The 21,732-nt window shown below is 42.3% G+C and overlaps 1 protein-coding gene and 1 pseudogene across 1 annotated transcript in view; both read left to right on the plus strand.

The window, feature by feature from the left end:
* The first annotated feature begins 702 nt into the window (after positions 1-702).
* On the plus strand, positions 703-811 carry LOC127187287 (uncharacterized; annotated as a pseudogene).
* Positions 812-10,077: 9,266 nt separating this feature from the next.
* Positions 10,078-21,732, plus strand: part of Synpr (synaptoporin) — a 315,387-nt gene continuing 303,732 nt past the window's right edge. The window contains exons 1-2 of the mRNA XM_051139857.1: positions 10,078-10,211; positions 10,336-10,401. Coding sequence (XP_050995814.1) covers positions 10,194-10,211; positions 10,336-10,401 — 84 coding nt within the window. The 5' untranslated portion in view covers positions 10,078-10,193. The remainder of the gene's footprint in view (positions 10,212-10,335; positions 10,402-21,732) is intronic.

The raw sequence follows: 21,732 nt of genomic DNA on the forward strand, positions 1-21,732 counted from the left end.
TTTTCTGACTTCTGGGGGTACTAGCACACAGGTGGTGCACATGCATACACTGCCCCCCCAGCCCCATCTCCCTTTGCACATAAAATAAACATTTTGTTCTGGAAAAATGGCTCAATGTTTAGGGTACTACGTCATCTTCCAGAGAACCAGGCTGAAGTCCTAGCACTCAGCCAGGTGGTGGTGGCACACGCCTTTAATCCCAGCACTTGGGATGCACAGGCAAGCAGATCTCTGAGTTCAAAACCAACCTGGACTACATAGTAAGTGTCACGGCTACACAGAGAAATGCTGTCTCAAAAACAAACAAAAATAAAAATAAAAATCAAGTCCCAGACAGCTTACAACTGTCTGTAACTTCAGTTCCATGAGATTCAATACTCTCTTTTGGCCTCTGCTAGCACTAAACATATATGGTACACAGATATACATGCCGCAAAACATTCATAAAATAAATGTTTTTTGTTTTAGTTTTTTTGTTTTGTTTTGTTTTGTTTTGTTTGAGACAGGGTTTCTCTGTGTAGCCTTGGCTGTTCTGGAATTTACTTTGTAGTTGAGGCTGGCCTTGACCTCACAGATATCCACCTACCTCTACCTCCCAGAGTGCTGGGATTACAGGCATGGACCAAAGTGCCCAGCAAAAATAAATCTTTAAAAAAAAGGCTTAAAAAAAAATAACAACAGGGGAAAAAAAGATTCCTGTTCCTAGGAGTGCTGGTGTGGCTGCTGTGTCACGTGTGTCAGGAGGAGAGAGGCTGTGTCTACATTCAGTCTTCTGACCTATGAAACTCTGGATCATCAGTAGCCTAGCATTCCTTGAAAAAAAAAATGAGCCTGAGAATGACCACCACTCTGGCACTTCATAGGTTCTGATGGCTTCTAGGAGTAGGAGCAAGCCAGAGACTAGAAGAAACCTGCCTAGTACTGATGGCCCTAGTCAGGAGTGACCCAGAGACAGACGACTCTCTCATGGGGCTGCTCAGGCAGGCTGGGTGAGGAATGAGCCCGAGATGATCATTTCCAGACTGTTGCCGTGGGGCCTGGACTGGGAGCTAGCCTACGACAACCACCAGTTGTGTGCCCTGCAAGCCTGGGGGTGGGGAAGACCTTGGCTGAGATGACCTCTGCCCAGGACCATAATTCAAGAACAGGCCATAACACTCAGGAGGCCACTCCTGAGTCAACCTCAGACATGCAAAGACCTCAGGCACCTCTAAGAGAAGCAAGCAAGTAGTGGAGAAATGGAAGAGAAAGAGAAACAGAAGGATGTGGACACAATGAAGAGGGGAAGAAATGGAGACTCGGGGTAGTGAGGAACGGCCTAATGTAAGTAGCTGGTGATACCACCTGGAACCATGGTAGGGTTCTGGCCTGGGTCTGTGGCATTGAAGCAGCAGGGATCCATTTCTAGCAAAGGCCCTGGTCTGGGCTGTTGCCTGGGAACATGATCAAGTCAGAGGGCTCTGCAGAACTGGTCTCACCCCTCACTTGGGGCATCCTGGGAAAGCAGGTTCTGTAGTCATGAAAGCAGGAAATCTGACCCCATCTCTAGACAGCTAAATTTCTTGGGAGAAGAGCCCTGCAGAGTGCAGGGAGTTATTGGAGAGCTGGCTCTAACACTATCTCCTGGGCAGTGGTGTGGATGAGGACGAAAGAAATATCCTCCTTCTACTCGCCACTCACTACCTGTGGCAAGCGGGAAATCTGGCCCTGAACCTCACCTGAGCAGGACAGTAGAGCTGACCCTAGGGCCTGGTAGAGTTGTGGGCAAGCTGAATGAGGGCCTGATCTTGGGAGAGTTGGCCCTACCACTTGTCTGCCTTGCAGTGACATGAGCAAGGAAGAGATGACTCCCTTCTCTTGCCTCTTGACACCTATGGCAGGCAGCAGAGCTGGCCCCAGATCATCAGCGTGGGAGAGCTGGCCCTGACCCTAACCTGCTGCAGCATTCGGGAAAACAGGCCCTGAATCTTGCCTGGGCAGCACAGTAGAGCTGGCCTTGGATATGAGGGTGAGCCAGCCTAGAAGGCAAGAGTGTGGGAGTGCTGGTCCTGCCTCTTGTCTTCTGGGTAGTGGTGCAGACCAAGGAGAGATGCCCCCCCTCTTCTCCTTCATCCCTCACCGTCTATGGCTGGCAGGAGAGCTGACTCAGAGGTCACAAGAGTGGAAAAACTGGCCATGTCCCTCACCAGCTACAACATTTGAGAGAGTGGGACCTGCACCTTGCATGGACAGCAGAGTAGAGCTGGCCTTGTTTGTGGTGATTGGTGATGATCCAGCTCTGAGGGCAGAACAGCTGGCAGGTTAACCAGCTCAGATATCCAGGACTTTGCCTTGGCCTACCCCAACATCTACCTTATAGATGAACTGTTGAAGTGCATGCAAGGGCCAGTCCTACAGATCCAAAACTACAGGATCTCCATGACACAGGGTAACAACAGGATATCTGAGAAGAGTCCCAGTGAGGTCATAGTATCTACAGAGTAGCAGAAGCCAGAGTCCTTGTACCAGACCAAGGAGTCATTGCAATGAACATTTGCAAGCAAAGAAGTGTGAACAAAAGGGTATACTCTGGGACACATGGACACACTACAGCTTCCATAATGAGTTCTTCCCCCCTCTGTTGTGGTGGAAGTTGCAAAGGTGGAGGATGGATATGAGATGCAAGGAAGATGAGTGGGATTGGGGTATATGATGTGAAATTCACAAACATCAATAAAAAGGTTTTAAAAAGAGAGAAAGAAAGAAAAAGCTGAGCATGGTGATACACATCTTCAATCTCAGCATTCAGGAAACAGAGACAAACAGATCTTTGTGGGTTTAAGGCCAGCCTGGTCTACATAGCAGTTTCTATGCCAAATACAATGAGACTCTATTTTAAACAAATAAACAAACAAATAATAAAACAAATCAGAGATATCATGAATAAATCACAATTCTCCTTAAAACCATGGGAAAAAAGAACAAACCAGACCTGCATCAGTAGAAAAATAAATAAATAAATAATAGCAGAGAAGAAATTAATAAAGTTAAAATGTGTACACACACTAAGAATCAATGACATAGGAACGTCTGTGAAAAGATAAATGATTTGGCAAACCTTAGCCAGACTAGCCAGGAGAGAGAAAACCGAGACTGACAATATTAGCAATGAAAGGAAGATATTATAATAGATTCCAATGAAATCAGAAAACCATTAAGGCATATCTTGAAAACTTATATTCTACTACAATGAAAAAATCTTGAAAAAAAAAAAGAATGAAAATTTAAATATATATATATATACACATATGACCTACCCAGACTAAATGAAGGTGAGATAAAATTTAAACAGACCTATAACAAGCAATAAAATGGAAGTAATAATATAAAACAAAATCTCTCAACTTAAAAAGTCCACGTATGGGAACTGGAGGGAGGACTCAGAAGTAAAGAGTGCTTTGCTAGTCTTCCAGAAGACCCAAGTTCTAGTCCTGGTACCCACACTGGGTAAGGGGATAGCATGCTTTCTTCTGGTTTCCACAGTTACTCCAGAGGTCATGATAGTGGAGGAGCAGGAGAGTTAATCCCACCTTTAGCCTAGCACACACATGGTATACATTCAGCAGCTCTCACACAGACACATATTTTATTTTAAGCAAATCTAAAACAAAGGTCCAGATGCAAATGAATTCACTGCTATTGAAGAATTCTATCCCAACTTTAAAGAACTAACATCATTACTTTTATTGACCAAACTTCCCAGTGAACATTAGTACAAAAATTCTTAATAAAATATTTGTAAACTGAATTTAAACCACATCAAAAAGATCATTCACCATGATCAAATTGACTTTATTTCAGATATGTAGGAAATGATCAAGATACACAGAACAATAAATGTAATATATTATAGAAATGGACTCAGCGGCAGAGATCACACAATCCTCTCAATAAGCACAGAAAAGTGTCTAACACCATGTCACAATCCTTCCCAATGCAGGCCCCAATGAAGCGGGCACTGGAAGGAACAGACCTCATCACAATAACAACTATCAATGGCAAAGCAAATAGTAAATAGTAAACTGGAAAAACTCAAAATATTTCCAGCAGGAATGAGTATTCACCACATCTCCTTTATTCAATTCTGTGCTTGAAGTCTTAGCTATAGCAAGAGAGTGAGAAAAGAAAATGCCATAAAATAAGCAAGGAAGTCACAGGTTCCTTAACTGCAAATGATATAGTAGTCAAATATGTAAAAGCAAAGATGACATCAGAAAACCTTGATAGACCCAATAAATACATTTAGCAAAATGGCGAGATAAAAAAATTAATACACAAAATTAGTAGCCTTCCTATATATAAAAATAACACTTACTGAAAAAGAAATGAGAAATAAAAACAACATTCTCTATTACCCTTCACAAAAATATCTGGGAATAAACCTAACCAAGGGAGCAGAAAAGCTTTATAATGAAAATTGTAAAACACCGAGAAAATAAATTGAAGTCACTAGAAGACAGAAAGTCTCCCATGCTTATGGATTAGAATTATCACCAAATGGCTATATTACCAAAAAGCAAGTTATAGATTAAGTGTAATCTCCATCAAAATTTCAATGTTACCCTTTAAAGAAATAGAAAATCTTTGTTGGCTATACACCTGAAAGAAAGTAGATATCTAGGCTATACAAATAACTTAGGAAGTTAATAAGTCCAATAACCCATTCAATAAATTTGTTAATAACATGAATGGAAAGTTCTCAAAGGATGATGTCCAAAGGCCACATTACTTACATGAAAAATGTTCAACCTCATTAGTCATCAGAGAAATGAAAATTGAACTATATTGAGATTCCACCCAGACTGTGTCACCCTAGGGGAGCTCCATCCCATATCACTTAGAATGGCAGTTGTTAAACAAAAACAAAACAACAACAAAAGCTGACAAGCACACAGACCAAAGGAAACCGTCACATCTTCTCTGTGATGTCTATACAGGACATAGAGATCAACCATATGACCTAGCTATCCCACTCCTGGATATTTAGCTAAAGAATTCTATGGTGACATATGACAGGCACATTTGTATATCTATGTTTATTGTAGCTCTAGTCACAATATCTAAACTATGACTCAACCTGGAGGAACAGTTACAGAAATGCTACATATATAAATGTTTTAACCATAATACAGAGTGGTTACTGCACTTGTAAGAGAGTGGATACAACTGAAAGTAACCATAATAAAGGAATTAAGTCAGCCTCAGAAAGGCAAATTTGCATACATTCTCATTCATTTGAGGTTCTTGGATTTTGTATAGATTAAATCATGTAAACACTGAGGTAAAGAATGCCAACAGTAGGGGACTTGGAAGTAGGGAGGGAAGAGCACTTGCAACAGGAAGGAGGAGGAAGAGGAAAATGGGTGGCTAGAGGGAAGTAGGCTCAAGGTACACCTGTATGAGAAATGTGCTTATATGACCCACTACCATCCATGTACAGTGAGCATACATAAACTGAAATTAAATATGTAAAGAGAGAGGGGGCAGGGAGGGAGGGAGAAAGGGAGGGGAAATTCTGTACAAAAGACCTGCAATAGGAAGTCTTTGTAATGAAGCCTTATTTTGTGATGAAATTTAAACATACTGTGCTTTAGTGTATCTACTTAAGACAAACGTGTAAGAAAATAAATACAGCTTTATTGTCTGTGTGAAAGACAGTGCTTCATTTGCTGTTAGGTTAGAGTCTTCTGCAAACCAAATGAGCAAGTAAGCACCCTGACATACACTGTCCTACTTCCTCACAGGCCTTAGGAGGAATGTGGGAAGTTCCTGCTGCCTGCAGGAGCAGAGAGTGCAGTGTCTAGCCTTCAGACAGGCTGCCACTTATTACTTCTTTGTCATATTTTAGATTTCATAACCCATGAGTACAGTTTCCTTCCAAACTACTACCACAGATAAACTAAATATTTTTCTTCTTCACGGGAAGAGGCGGGAAGATGAAATTCAAAGATACTGGTCCAAAGCAATCCATTTGCCTGAATAACATAGGTTTTTCTACTGCAGTGTGTTAGTTTGTGTTGTGCAGTTTTTCTCTACCATTGCCTATTCATTGGCTAGTTAATATACTAAGAATATTGTCTTTGTGTACATACATATTTCATATGTTTATGTTAGTTTATAATGATTTATTCTTTTGTAGTTTTGATCTTATATTAGTTCTCTGTGAGATTTAAACTGGCTATTTTTATTACTTGACTTCTCACTTTCATATACAGAAAACGCTGACTTTAAAAGTTTAGTCTTTGAGTATTTTCTGGTACAATGCAAGCTTTGGGAAGGCAGGAGTCTCAGCAAGCACCCAGGAGCAGATCAGAACTGTTAATACACAGTGGGCTCTCAAGCCTTTACCTATGGAATTGGCTAGCTAAGGCTGTTCTGCCTTGCGGCCACTGATGCTTTCCATGCCATTCTCTCATCTAAGAAGAGATGAGGTCTCTTCTTAGAAGGCTGCTTGGAATAAACCCTAGTCAATTACCTTCTAGATGTCACCATCAACCCCCAAGGCATAAAAGTCAAAATATCTCTCAACACTGTCAATAGAGGAAGGAAGAACTCAAATCTCTCTCCATTGGGACTAAGCTCCTCTGAGGTAGGGTGGACAGATTACATTGCTGGGTCAAAGGAAGCATTCATAGTTATGAGTCCCTCAACTAGAGAAAAAAAGACTTGGAAACTATTTGAGTTTCATAGTCAATTCAAAACACTTAAATAGATTGCTTATGCTTCATCAAAATTAACCCAGTAATTGAGTCCTTGCAGCATGTTTGTTATAGTAAGATGGAAACTAGTTTTTACTCTTTGGCCAAGACAGAAGAAATCATTTTAAGTCACCAAAATAAAACTATGGCAGTGTTTGTCATCTTTCCTTCTCTTCCCAATGTAGTTCATAGGGAATCCAGTGTCATTCCGAGGTCTGAATGCAGAGGTTCTAACCCCAAAGTCTTCATAGCATTTAGCATTGTGAATGCTATATGGGACTCACAGTTTTTTGCTTATTTTGGTGATGCACCTGTTGGAAACGTATACATCTGTGGGAAGTGAGAAGCAACCTCTGACAATGTGCCACTGTTTTCTAAGCTATTACACCCCATTTTCTAGTTCCACATGACGTTAGAGAACTGGGAAAATACACCACCGTATTAGTTAGAAGTGTGTTTGTTTATTTGCTTGTTTTTCAAGACAAGGGTTTCTCTGTGTAGTCTTGACTGTCCTGGACTTGCTTTGTAGACCAGGCTGGCAAGAGGCATTGAGTATGAAGAGAGATGTGAGAAATGGATACAGATATCATTACTACATAAGAGCCAGGATCTCAGTTCAAATGATCTTCAAATGGGCAATACATTATATAAATCTTTCCCTGTTTAGAGATTCAACTATATAGATGAACTAATGCAAGTTACCTACAGCTGGGTATGTGATCATACGGAAGAAGAGCAGGCTAAGATATGGCTTAAATGAAATACAGGAAACAGTGCAGCCCTCCTCAGTAACAGAAACTCAAATGATACAATTAGGGAAATTATCATCACTGACCATAAGTATGAACTGTTATACCCAGTGAACTCACTGACAATTATGCAAAGAGCCAAGATGATGTTTTATAATACAGACCTAATGTGGAATCTTGGTTTTTCATTGTGTGAAATTTTTTCCGTCAACTAAAGTTAATTGTAACAGCTATAACAACCACCACCACCACCACAACCAAAAAACTTTGTATTTCAGTTCTTTAGAGGCCCCAGAACATTTCTCACTCTGCTTCTTAATACCAAGGCTCAGCTGCAGAACTTTTCTATATCAACCTTATGTGGGAACCCAAGGCTGTCAATGGTGCCTCTATATAAGCCTGCCATCTGCCCTGCTTTTAGTAATGCTAGAGACCAAAGCCAAGCCCTTCCCTATGCCAGGCAAATGCTCTACCACTAGACTGTAGCCCCAATCTCTATGCAGAAATTATAGTCACCATCATTTAGTGTTAGGCAATAAGACTGAGGGTAGATTATCTAAATTTCCCCAAACTTCTTCCCAGACCTTACCATCAGATATGCACACCTTGTCTCCAGAAGTCACGTGGCTCCTGGACCAAAAAAGAAGAAGCATTCTAAAGAGTGGATGGACAGCGCTAGAGCCTGGATTGTTACATGCTTGTGGTTGCTTTTGGAAAGACGCAATTATTGAGAGAATTCAAAGTATGATATACTACCCTACACAGGCTATCTACAAAATCTACTAGAGTTCTCATAGCAACAAGCTCCAGTGAATATTCAATATTGTGTTCTATGTCATAGATAGAACACCCATGTGTTCATAAACACAATTCAGGACACTGAGTGTTGGATTATGCTTCCCCTCTCCCATACACCTTGTAGTTTCGCAATGGCTTCTTTTTTTAAACAATTGCTTCCCATTGTTTTCCCATGTAGGAAGAGCAGTAGGAACAAAGCTGTGGCTGCAGATGGTGCAACTGCCTTGTTGGGTTTTCCACTCTTGAGATTTCTAGTTTCTCTTTAATACAATCCATAGACGGGCTTGGCGGGGTCTCTACCGAAAGCTCCCTTTCTTGCCTAGTTTTGTCCTGCTGTCTCTTTTATACATTGCAAACTATTCCTTTCTCTATTTCCCTCTCTTAGGTATTAAATACACCCATCACATATTTCCACACACTCCAAGCCTTTTTGGCAAATCTCTGTAGTAAACAGATGGACTCTCCGTGTTGCTGGGAGACCACTTCACATGGAGAAACCAGTCCAAAGGGGGCGGGGGCGGGGGTAGGAAGGGCTGCATAGGGTGATGGATATGAGCACCTCTTCTCTGTCTCCTTCTTCTACGTGTTCCATGACTCCCTTCTTAATTCAGTTCTGGTTTATTGCCTGCAAGCCTAACAACACTGAGCAGATCACCTCCCCTCAGGAAACCTCCAGTCTCAAGACTGAGTATAATAATTCTATTAAGCCAAGAGTGTTTTTGCGAAAATTTAACGAAATAATGTCTGTCAAGCTCTTAGCAAAGTGTTTTCTTGGTTGACGGAACTAAGCTGCTGTGTATCTTTTTCAGCAAGTTTGACCCATGGGGGGGGCGGGGATGAGGGTGAGCTACTTCTCATTGAGCTCTAAGAAGTATTTGACTCGGGTGGGAATGGAAACTCCAGTTTCTTATCTGTCATTATTTTGGGGAGGCTCATTTAGAGGGTTGGCTTGAAATGTACTTTAAGTTCGACATCACTTTATGCCTTGACGTGTTCTACTTTTAAAATGGGTGTATTTGCTACAGAGCTCACCGGTAGCCGCCATGAAGATTACCTACATGCCTGCTACCTGGTCCGATAGTCAAGATCAATAGATTGCAGTCCCAAACACTCCGTGCTTCCTAGCTGCCCCCAACGCACACGTCTCCCTCTAGCCTCTTTCTCTACCCTCCCTCTCCCCCACCAACCTTGATGCTCTCCAGAATACACCCTAGTTTCCTACCCAGCTCTTGCTTCCTGGGTGGGGGACGAGGGGAGGGAGGAGAGTAGGGTACTGTCTGCAGCTGGACCCCAGAGTCTAAAACTGTTTAGCCACAAGGAAGTCTTTCCAGGCAGGCTTTGGATAATGACTGGAGTGATGGCTTCTTTGTTGTAGAGAAGCCACCAGAATGAATCCATGTCTTTCCTGACACTGGCTGTTCTTTTTTTACAGGAAGCCCCTTCTTGCAGCAGGCAGCCTTTTTGCTGAGGACATTAGCCCACTGTTGCCAGCCAACAGCCCCAAAGTTTCCCCGGAGCCTAAAGCAGCTCGTGCGCCAGAGCCCAGGATCTGGACCAATGTGCGCGCCTTGTGCCTTGCCCACCCGGACGCCCTCCCCCGAGGAGCGAGCGGCTGGCCAATGACAGCCTGGCCCTGACGGCTTGGCTTTCTCCCCTCCCTTGTTGCTGCTCCCTAGCCCACTCTGCCCCGCCCACCCCTCTTCAGCTCCGCTTGCCTCCCGCAGCGTTAGCTCCTGGAGCGCACGCACAGCCTAGGCTCAGCGAGCCGGCACCCGCTGCCCGCGCTCCTCCGCCCGGGTCGCGGGTCAGCTGCTCCGGGCCTGAAGTGGCTTCTGAGCCTGGGGACCATAAGTCAGAGGGACTTCATCCCCGAAGAGAATTAGTGCAGAAGACAGAGCAAGGAGGAGCCATGGACCCTGTGAGCCAGGTAGAACTGAACAGGACAGGCAGGGCGGCTGGCCTAGGGTTGGGGAACTCCGACACCCTGGACAGGTGTCCCCAGCCCTCCGCTCATACTTGTATTTTCTCTCCCTTGTCTCGTTCATCCGTAGCTGGCCTCGGCGGGCACCTTTCGGGCATTGAAGGAACCCCTTGCCTTTTTGCGAGCCTTGGAGTTGGTGAGTAGCTGTGAGGCAGCGAGCTGCCAGTTAGAAAGAGGTCAAGTGGGGCGCTCTCTGCCCGGTTTGTTCACAGCCTGGGGTCCAGGCTCCTTCAGACCTGCCTGCTCCCAAAGTGTGGTTCTGGGGCGGCTATGTGAGGTGGAGGTCACACTAGGATTCCAGGGAAAGAATGGATGCGTTTGTGCAGGAGGTTGAATCACCTCCCTTAGCAGCTTGCTAGCCAGCAGGGTCTGGTGGGAAAGCAGGGGAGATGGAAGGGAGAAAGGGAAGCCTCTAGAGCGTTCTGGTCTCTCCCCTGGACCATTGTCAGGCTGAGACCAGGCAGCACAGGGACCCAGGATCAGAGATACAGCACTGGGAGGACTTGTCCAAGCTGGAAAACTTGGTCAGCACTCGGAAAGCTTCTCATCTGTGCAGAAACACTCCACAGCTCTGACACCCACTGCTCTGCTGGAAGCTCCAGCTAGAGCGCGGGGGGTGGGTGGAGGGGGCTGGGGGGGACGGGGGTCTCCAGGAGGCTTTAGAATGAATTAAACAGCATGTGGAGGAAGAGTACAGTGGGCTCCTCTGGTTTCCCCCAGAGGAATCCTTAATCAGCTTTCTCTAATGATTGGGCTGTGGTAACTTAGACCACTCCTCTGCTGTGTTTCTGCTGTAAAGAGCCACCTCAAAAGTCCTGTGGTAATCTGTCAGCAGACGGGAGCAAGGAACGAGGCCTCATGGAGCATTGCCAATGCTCTTGGCTGGCATGATAGTTATCAGGAGTGAAGTCTGCGGGTCACACATTTCCTCTTGCTAGGAGCTCTGCTAGGCTAGAGAAGCCATCTGAACAGAAAGTTCAAAGCCCGTCATGTAGCATTAATCACAGGCGCTAACGCCGACCGGCTAAGAAATTATGTAAGAGCCTGTTCTGTGCTTCAGACTCGGAGACCAGGGCGTGTCTTTAACTACACAGATGTGATGCATGTTTACATGACAGTCTGGAGGTAATCACGTCTGTCCTGTGTATTGACCTAAATCACAATGCCTGATTGGAGCAGTTTAATCTCTTCAACAAAGTTCTTTAAGAAGGGTTGGGCTGCTGGTTTTCAGTTGGCTATTCTGATACTGTTTTCCTTTTTACTCTGTGTGTGTGTGTGTGTGTGTGTGTGTGTGTGTGTGTGTGTGTGTGTGTACACCAAGGCCATGGTGCATGTATGGAGGTCAGAAGACAACATATGGGAGTTGGTTCTCTTGTTCCACTTACATAGATTTCTGCGTTGGAATTTGGATATGAGGTTTAGTAGCAAGTACACTTATCTGCTGAGTGACTCTGCCAGCCTTAACATTGTTTGTTTGTTTGTTTGTTTGTTTAGTTGGTTGGTTGGTTTGGGTTTTTTCCTTGTTGCCAAATCCAACAAGCCATGCTGTTCTCATAGTTGGTGAGTCTCTCAATTGTCTTCCATAACCTCCTCCGTGAATTAATTTACTTAGCCAGTTAACTAGTACTTCTTGGGAAGGAGTCGCTTTTTTAAAAATCAAAACAGTACTTCAGTTGCCAACTTGTTTTCTCCCAAAGGTCAGAAACCTGACATCATTTTCTGATATAACCCGTGACTGTCTCACATTGTCTTCAAATACCACTCATTCCTCAGCATAATTTTTGACCCTCCCCACAAGTCCTCTATAGATATGTTACAAAGCCTGGTCGATCTGAGTGAGGTTGTTGAGATCGCAGCTTTCTGGACAGCCAATCAGAACCCTAGGAAGATGGATGTTCACCAACCACACCACCGTTCTACATAAGCTCCTCTGGTGGGTAATACTCGGACTCATCAATGCTGAAGAAGCACCCCACTGGGGCACCCTGTCTCCTCAGAGCTCAAAGGCACTGCTGTTCACCTCAGTGAATATTTGCATTTCTCTTTCACATTCCAGGTCGAGGGAAGATGTTGAAAGGATAGCTCCTTAGTAAAGTGTGTCTCATATTCCTACCATTTCTTACCCCCAAACTGAATGACTCACTCCATTCTCTGGGCTTTCGTTACTTTTTATTCATTTACTCATGAGAAGTATCACACTGTATTACATTGTACTAGAGGCTGTCTTTTCTGTAGACTGAGAAATAACAGTACTGGCCAGAGGAAGAGCAAGGACACACCTGTGTGCGTTCAGTAGCATGTGGAGCTTCTCTGGGACATATGTGTTGTATACACAGATGATGACAGTCACGCCGAGTGGAAGTAGAGTCTCCTCTTACGGTTCATATTTGGTCTGTGTCTGTGCCTTTCACTGGTCCCATTGAGATCACTTGGTAAGCAGTGAGTGATCTGTAAAACTGTCCGCTGGTAATGAGAGTGCACCTAACATACCCAGTTTCTCTGCCTGTAAAACTGTCCGTTGGTAATGAGAGTGCACCTAACATACCCAGTTTCTCTGCCTCTGTAGAAGTTGACAAAGTGATAAAAACTGGCTTTGAGCCTCAGCGTCTCCAATTTTTAAGCTATAATTCCTTTCAGCATTTACGACACAGAGATAAAAGTCCCTGTAAAGATATATGTTCCATAGTCCTTTTTGGTTGTTACAATAAATAAATCACCTTAAATTGGACAGCTGTTACACCAGAGAGATTTCTTTCTTGTAGTTCTGAAGGCTGGAAGTTTCAACCAAAGGGTGACAGATTCTGTGTCTGGCAAAGGCTCACTTTCTGGTTCACAGATGGCACCATCTCTCTGTCCTCACCTGCCCCTTTGTAAGGGCACTAATGCTTTTCATGAGGGCTCTGACCTTGTGAATGACTCATGTCCCAAATGTGCCACCATCTAATGCTGCCATTTTGGGAATTAGGGTTTAACATGCCAGTGTTGGATACAGATCTAACCCACAATGGTATGTTCAAGGATATTTGTTACAGCATTGTTTGCAGTGGGAAAAAATGGAAACAACTATTAAATCCATGCAGAAAAATTCTTAAAGGTGTAATTTGTGCACATGATTAAATATACTACCATTAAAAAATCATGAATTAAGTTAATATTCATTACATGGAGGCCGATACCTATAATCTTCACTGATACAATTATTAACTCTCAAAACTGAGTCTAGGCATAATGAATGCTATTCAACTGTACTCCAAGCAATAAGGGGGCTGAGGCAGGGGGATGACCCTGGAATACACAGTGAGACCCTGCTTCAAAAGAATCCTTAAAAAGAGAAAAGGAAGAAAATAAGCTTTCCTTTCTTTTTAAAATATTTCTTAAAATTGTAAATGGAAGAACAATATGCATTCTGTTAATCAGTGTGTAAATTATGTACTTCATCAGGTGTACAGGGTAACTGCCGAACACAACATTCCCTTTACAGAAATACTCTGTGTGTGTGTGTGTATGTGTGTGTATGCATGAGTGTGTGGTTTTTTTTTTTTATATGAGCAGAGGGAAGCAAAACAATATATATAATTAAACTAATAAGTACTGATTTTTTTTTTACAAGATGTAATTTGGTGGTCAGTGATAGGTGTGTGTGTGTGTGTGTGTGTGTGTGTGCATGAGTGTGTGGTTTTTTTTTTTTTATATGAGCAGTGGGAAGCAAAACAATATATATAATTGAACTAATAAGTAGTGATTTTTTTTTACAAGATGTAATTTGGTGGTCAGTGATAGAGAATGCGGCAGGCTCAAGGGAAGTCATGAAAGTCACAACTGTAGATGCATCACTTATCTACAGGTCTGCACGTTAGTGATTTTTAGTAACTCATGTTGTAAGATTTTCCCTATGGACGGACCATTTGAACTGGTTCCCATCTGAAGGCATCCTTTACTTTTAAGTGATAGCCTCAGAGGGAAGATATACAGTATATGTTCTTTCCTTATGGAGAGCTTGCAGATGAAATACATTTAAAGTCTTAATAACATAGAAAAGCATGGCGGGAAAAGCCTCAACCACTTCCAGACATTTTTGGACAAAGCTTCTCCATCCTTGATCTCTATTGAATCAATTTAGCAGACTTTTATTAACTCTTCAAAACCAGAAATTTAAAACATAGACCTGGCTCTGGTTGTTTATTTCGTTTATTACTTGGTGAGAAATTATGTCCTATAAATATCTTAAAGTATTATTTGGAAGTGTTATAAAATATCTAATTTATCCTGTTTTCATATTTTTGAGAAACCATGAATATACCACCGGTTCTTTCATTGGTTTTTCTTATTTTGTTACTTCAGTACTACAAATACGCCTCGCCCCCTTTCCTCCTCACCTCAACTTGCTATAAACACATTATTTCTTTTTTTTTTTTTTTTCCTGCTACTTATAAACTCTGGATTTGCACCTTGGTATTTGTGTGAAGTTGAAAGTGGGCTGAACATGTTTGTGTTGTTCGGGACAGACTAATGCTTCAGATGTTGACCCTGCTGGAACAGTATGGAGAACTTTTGCCGGATGATGCCTGTGTGACTTGACGAGTCCTCGAGCACTGTGCTGCAGCTCCAGATTCTGCCCTTATGGGATCAACTTGCCCATGATTTCTAAGCTTTGTTCTTTGATATCCATCTCTAATTAGACTATAACATGTCTACTGTTCTGGTTTCTTTCTTTTTCTTTCTTTTTTTTTTTTTTTTTTTTTTTTTTTTTTTTTGAGACAGGATTTCTCTGTATAGCCATGGCTGTCCTGGACTCACTTTGTAGACCAGGCTGGCCTCGAACTCACAGCGATCCTCCTGCCTCTGCTCCCCCCCCCCCACCCCGAGTGCTGGGATTAAAGGTGTGCGCCACCACGCCCAGTCACATTTCTATTCTAACTTTCATTTCTGCCTTTCTATCTCCCTGATGAAGCCAGCCAATCCAGAAATGCATGTGGTCAGTTTAAATGGTTGCACTAGCATTTATATAATCTCTATTTCTGAACCTAAATTCAAAGCTATGTTCTCCAAGAAATATCTCACCGCTCTCCACCATCTTGCTAGAGATAGCATGTTACTGGTGACCACCAGTTGATACCTGTAGCAGAATGTAATATAATGATGGCCACACTGTCAAACCGCTAGTAAGAGAAGCAACAGTCACATTTCTCTGTAAGCTCCATATGAAGCTATGTCTCAAGTGTCATGTTGGCTTTGTATGACATCACTTCCCCTTGGGGCTCAGGAATCCTAACTAATCCATCAAGAACAAAGCCAGTAAGAATGCCAAAGGAAAGACTCGACCACCTCACTCCACTCTGTATTTCCTCAAATGCTACAGTCTTCTTCCTCCATTCAGCAAGCACTCATGTCACTTATCCCAAAGTTTCAAAGAATATTTACAAGCCGACACTGTCTTATTTTGTGTTATCTCTCCCACCAAGATATATATTTGAGACTTTTTATGAAAATGCAAGGAATGTCTGTTTTTAGAGCAAGTTCAACAGATATCTATTGTCTTTTATAGTTGGTTTAGTTTTCTGCTCATTATTGGTTAATCAAGCAAGTTTTAATTAAAATCTTTTTTCCAGATAAAATGTCTACAAAAGTCTTTGATTATAAAGTTAATAGTATAATCATATTTTGTTGTAATTATTTTGTTTTGCATGCATGAAGCAACTCTTTTCCCCCACTCCCACCTTGTAATATAAACAAGATGGGGAATCAAAGTCCTGAGTGGCAGTCTGCCATTAGGGTCTGATGTATTTAAATCTAAGTTAATGTGGATTTAATTATAACTTTCTCCCCTCTGACAAAATTGTGTTCAGTTGGAATATGAATGGGTATGGGCATGGTTCTCAGCAGTGTCCCAACATTCAGCACATAATGCTTCTGTGAGCTTACTGAGGCAGCTGGCATGACGGCCCATCAGAACAAGGAAAAATAACAGAGGGACACTTTCTCTCAAGAGGACTCAAATCTCCCCCTGTCACAGGCATAAAGTCAGAAGAGAAATAGTCATGTCTTAGTGTTTTAAAATTCGACCTGCAAGATACATGTGCGCAGGACCGTGACCTCTCAGTACCTTTATTTCTGTAATCTTGATATCATATCTGTTGCATTTCTGGATGTCCTCGTTCACTGTGTTAGCTTAACCTTATTGTAGACTGTGTTTCCTCACCTGAACATTGCCTGCTGCCCCACAGTGTCAGGAATTTGTAAAGATGTCATGCACAAAAGGTCCCTGGACAGCCAAAGATGACTGCTCCAGATGGTGGCTCCAATGGCAGGCGGCTGTTGGGTGGAGGATCTGTGAGGGCTGAAGGTGGGAGCTTGAGCTTTGCTCCCCACAGGGCTGAGCCCTTCTTTCTTAAACAACCTCCATGCTTTAGCCTCTGTCTCCAATTTCTCAGAATTTACAAGAGTGAGTGAGGCTCAGACTGGGGAGATGGCTTAGCCAGTAAAGTGCTAGTCTTGCAAGCATGAGAACCCCAGTGTGGTCCTAAGAAGCCATGGCAAAATCCAGCCATGGTGGAAGGTACTTATAATCCCAACACTGGGAGGTGGACACAGGAAGATCCTTAAGTCAAATTAGGGAGAGACGATGCAAATGAATGAACAAACATAAGTAATGCTTAACAAACAAATACTTACCCAACCCCTACTGGCTTGTGAATCACTTTTCATTTGGCGGTCAGCATGGGAAGGGAGATGTTGCTGGTTAAGGTTGAACTCTTGATGGAGTCTGGAGAGTACCCCTTAGTGATACATTTACATTCTAGCTAAACTAGAAGCTTGTCTTATTCATCTGTGCATTTTAAGGATTTAGTGCAGCTCTTTACAGAAAGACTGACTCCAAGAACATCTGTTAATCCTTCTATGGCTCCCAGGTCCTGGGGTTTACTCAATATTAAATGGGAGAAGTGAGGGAAAGATGGAAGTGAGAAACAGAATGGAGAATGAATAGGTGAATTCTAGATAACACAGTCCCTTCCTGTAATCTGTTGTGAAGAAGAACTGTAAGGACCAGAGAAGGACATGTTAAGCTGTTGGTCTTAGTTGTGAAAGAGAATAAACTCAATAAACCAAGTGAAATGTGCAAGAGAAGGGATGTTACAGACATCCTCAATTCAGCAGCAGAAACGAGCCCTGATAAAAATTTTAAAAAAGGTAAGGACTGGAACAGGCCCAGGCTTCATACCCCCATGCTAAGTGCTCCAAGCAGCAAAAGTCCTTAGCAAGGTGGCTGCCATTCCAGCATTTTAGACACTCTCAACACTCTCCTGCCTGCCTTCTCAGCATGTTCTCTCTAGGTGTATCACTCAGTCTACCCAGGATTCTCATCTGACACCCAAAAGGAAGGAATTTGATTGCCCCTGCTGATCATTTCTTTTTTTTCAGTTTAACCCAACTATCAACCCCAGGCCATATCATAAGGGATTCATTGCCCACAAGTCAAATGTCCACTGTTGTTCTGTCACTTGTGGCCTGATTTTAGAGGGTCACAGAGTCAATCTGTTCTCCTTTAGACTGTCCTTTAATAAATCAGTAGGAGGGACAATCTTTAAAGTTAAGGGCATGACAGGTCCAATAGATGAGTGGACAATGGAAATGTGGGGTGTTTGTGTGTGTGTGTGTGTGTGTGTGTGTGTGTGTGTGTATCTGTGTGTGTGGTTTCTCTGTCTGTGTGTAGTTTGTATGTATGTGCTGTGTGTGATGTAGCTTGGTAGAAAACCAAAAATTTGTAGAAACATCATTTGCTTGCTTGATGTGACAAATGTCTCTCTCATGAAGGAGAATCAGGATTCATTGATATGTACAATCCACCTGAAGTTTGAAGGAATGTGGAGTTGGAATCAGCCAGGTGCTATTATATTATATTATATTATATTATATTATATTATATTAATTATATCATAATGTTATATATATGTCATGTTTCACTTCATTCGTTCCAACTACGGAACCTCACTGGTCCATTAGCATCAAATGGATATCATAATTGTCACATCTTTTGCTTGCTCGTAGGGGTTAAATTCTAGCAGAGCCTCCATCAGTGTTTGGTGTGTACCACAGCTGTGACCTATAACTGGAAAAGACTTTGTTAATGATGATGCTACATCAAATTGCAGAGAACTTTCTCTAGGCTTCTAGCTCTGTATAAACACAGGTTACTCCATGCTATACTGTTACATCAGTGATGCTTTGTGTGTGTGTGTTGATTTCTATTGTCCTCCCACTGGAAAAAGGTGAACAGTGATGTGACCATAAACCACACACAAACAGCACTAATTATAATACGTAGGTACCAATAAATTTCCAATTGCTGCTAATGATTCATATGATTTCTTATTACATTCAGAGGACTAATTAGTAACCTTGTTTATAAATGGAGTGATCAAATCATTTTCCTAAAGTCAGACAACTAGTAAGTCATAAAGGAAGTGTATCTAACCAGATGTGATGCCAACTCCATGTCCTGGATAGTCTTCCTGAGCTTCTCCATTAATAGAGACTCCTCACAGGTGTCTAGGGTAGCTGTGATTTCCCCACTGGAAGCAATAAGAGAAAAGACACAAGTCTCTATCTATCTGTATCTATCATCTACTAATAAAAAATAAGACTTTAAGAAGTTTAAATTTTCAATTCCTTTTCTACTATCAAATGCAACCAGAAAATAAAACACAATTTCAATGCTAAGTGCCCCCAAAATAGCTTCTTGGGGAGTTTCTTAGTACCCCAAAAGATTCCTGTTTCTTTAGAAAATTTTATTTACCTTGTATCTCTTATGGAATATTCATTCACTAGTCCACTCGCTAAGGAAATTCAAATTAAGAAATCTGTTGTGGACATATGCCCAGGAAGACATCTGGGGAAGTCAGGAAATATCTAAATACTTAGAAAGATTATAAACACTTAAATGCCTTTGGCTGTTTGGGAAATTACTTAAGCCAAATGAGTTCCATCATTGATGATGAAGAATGAGTGGATTTTGTCTGCTTCCTGTGTGTGAGAACTAAGATTCCCTAGGCTTGTGTTTTAGAGGACGTGTGTGCCAAATATGAAGACATTCCTCTGTGGTGTCAACAGGAAGCACTCACCTGTCCATCTGGTCTACCATAGACTGTTGGCTCTGCTTTGGTACAGTGACTTCACCTGATGGTTTTGCTTGTACCTGATAGACAGATTGCTGACATGCTGGAATCCTTCCTGAAGCTGAGGGTCAGAGTTACAAAGGGAAAAGGCTTAGAGTGATTCTAGTGAACTGGCAGATACTGGCCCATGATTAGAGTGAAACATAGAGATCTTGAGAGATGTTGCATCTGGGAAAGGAGGTGGCTAGTTAAGAAGAGACTATAGCCTGGTATAGAATGTGCTCAGAGAAGCCAGGGGTGGTGGCGCATGTCTGTAATCCCAGCACCCAGGGAGGCAGAGGCAGGCAATCTCTGTGAGTTTGAGGCCAGCCTGGACTACAAAGCGTGAGTTCAGGACAGCTAAGGCTACACAGAGAAGCCCTGTCTCTAAAAACAAACAAAAATTCCAAACGCGAACCAAAAATAAAAAGAAGAATAAGGAAGAAAAGAAAGAAAGAAAGAAAGAGAGAGAGAGAGAGAGAGAGAGAGAGAGAGAGAGAGACAGAAGAATGTGCTGAGAGGCCGAGTATAGTGTCACATGCATTTAGTTCCAGACCCCAGAAGAAGGTAGAGACAGGCAGATTCTGTGAGGTAGAAACCAGCCTGGTCTATATAGAGAGCTTTAGGCCAGCTAGGAATACATAGTGAGACTTTGAATCAAAATAGAAGATAAAATATGCTAAATTTCGAACCACACAACTTTGAGCTCAACCACCAACCTTGGATATGTTCATGGACAAATCCACTTCACTGAGACTCAAGTTTCTTAAGGATTTTCACCTACATCAAAGACATATTTTAAAATTTTGACAAATAGCTAAGAATTCTTGAGCAAACTCCTTTATCAATTTGTCAGCTCTAAAACGGGATGGGCATTTAGGATGCAAAAGTGTGAACTAAAAGTATGAAAGCTCCCATTCAAAGGCTCAGTAATGATGACAGTCCATAAGCTGGAATTTAAACTTGGTCTAGAGATAGTGTTCGGTGCTGATGCCCTTGTCTGCAATGAATGGAGTCTTCAGCCTTACAAAACATCAAAACAAAGGCTGAGGTAAGCCATCTGAGAATCCTTCCTACAGAAATGCTCTACTAACTGCCTTTAGTGTTCATCTGCTACCACCGTTCTGTAAGAAAATGGGGAAGGTGTGTTTTCATCTATCATAGATAATAAATGAGGTTTATGCTAGAACTTTCACTGTTAGGCCTTTCAGTTGCATTTATGAAACAATTGAAAGAAAACCAAAATTATTTATGAGATCACCAACATCACTCAGGAGTTTATATTTTATTTTTATTATATTTATTTTTATTATTATTTATATCTTATTATATTTTAAAGTATATGTGCAGTCTGGTGAGATAGGCCAATGGCTAACAGTGTTTATTGTCCAACTCTGAGGACCTAAGCTTGGATCCTAGCACCCAAGTAACAAGCCAGGTATGGTATTGTCTATACCTGGAGTCACAGCACTGTGCCTGAGAGTGAAGAGAGAAATTTCTGGGCATTGCCTATGCCAGCTTTGACAAATAAAATGCAAGCACCAATCTACTGGTATGTTTGGCAGCACAGCATGTATGAGAGAGGCAGGAGGTCATGAAGAGTTAGTTGGCTGGTGATCTCACTTGGTCACTCACCAGCTGTATTACTGAACAAATGTACTTTAGGAGACTATTGTAAGACATAAATGAAGATAGGCTAGGCCAAATGGGGTGTGCTCATTAAGAGACTGTCTCAAAAGAACAACTTAAAGTAATAGAAGAAGGCTCCCAGTGCCCTCCTTTGGCCTCTGCACAGGAGCACCAACATAAACATGTACACTCAGACACACATCCACACGTGCGCACGCGCGAGCGCATACATACACACACAGACACGTGCAACATTGACTTTTAAAAAGACGAACAGGGTAACTATGCCTCTACTGGGAACCAAAGGCTGAAAAATTAAAATCTCAATGCCATGAGGGGAGAATGGAAGCAAGGAGAGGGAAGAGGAAAAGGAGGGGCTGGGAGGAGAGGAGGGAGGAGAAGCTGTGATTGAGATGTAAAGGAGGAGAGAATCTACTACTGTTCTGTTGCTAAATAGATGTGGTATTAAACCAACTCCTAAGGATGTTTCGTTATACTGATGGATCAGTGCATCTCTCAATCCTCATCTGGGAGAAGCTTCTACTTAATGTAGATTAACTTAGAGACCAGGCGCTGATGCAGAGAATAAGAAACTGCAGAATGCTTAGGTCTAAGAGGAAAGTACACATTGCAGCCTCCTTCTCAAGGCTCAGAAGTCCTTGCAGAAGATGGGAAGGAACCAGTGT

This window comes from Acomys russatus, chromosome 3 (assembly GCF_903995435.1).
Source record: "Acomys russatus chromosome 3, mAcoRus1.1, whole genome shotgun sequence".
Classification (NCBI taxonomy): Eukaryota; Metazoa; Chordata; class Mammalia; order Rodentia; family Muridae; genus Acomys; species Acomys russatus.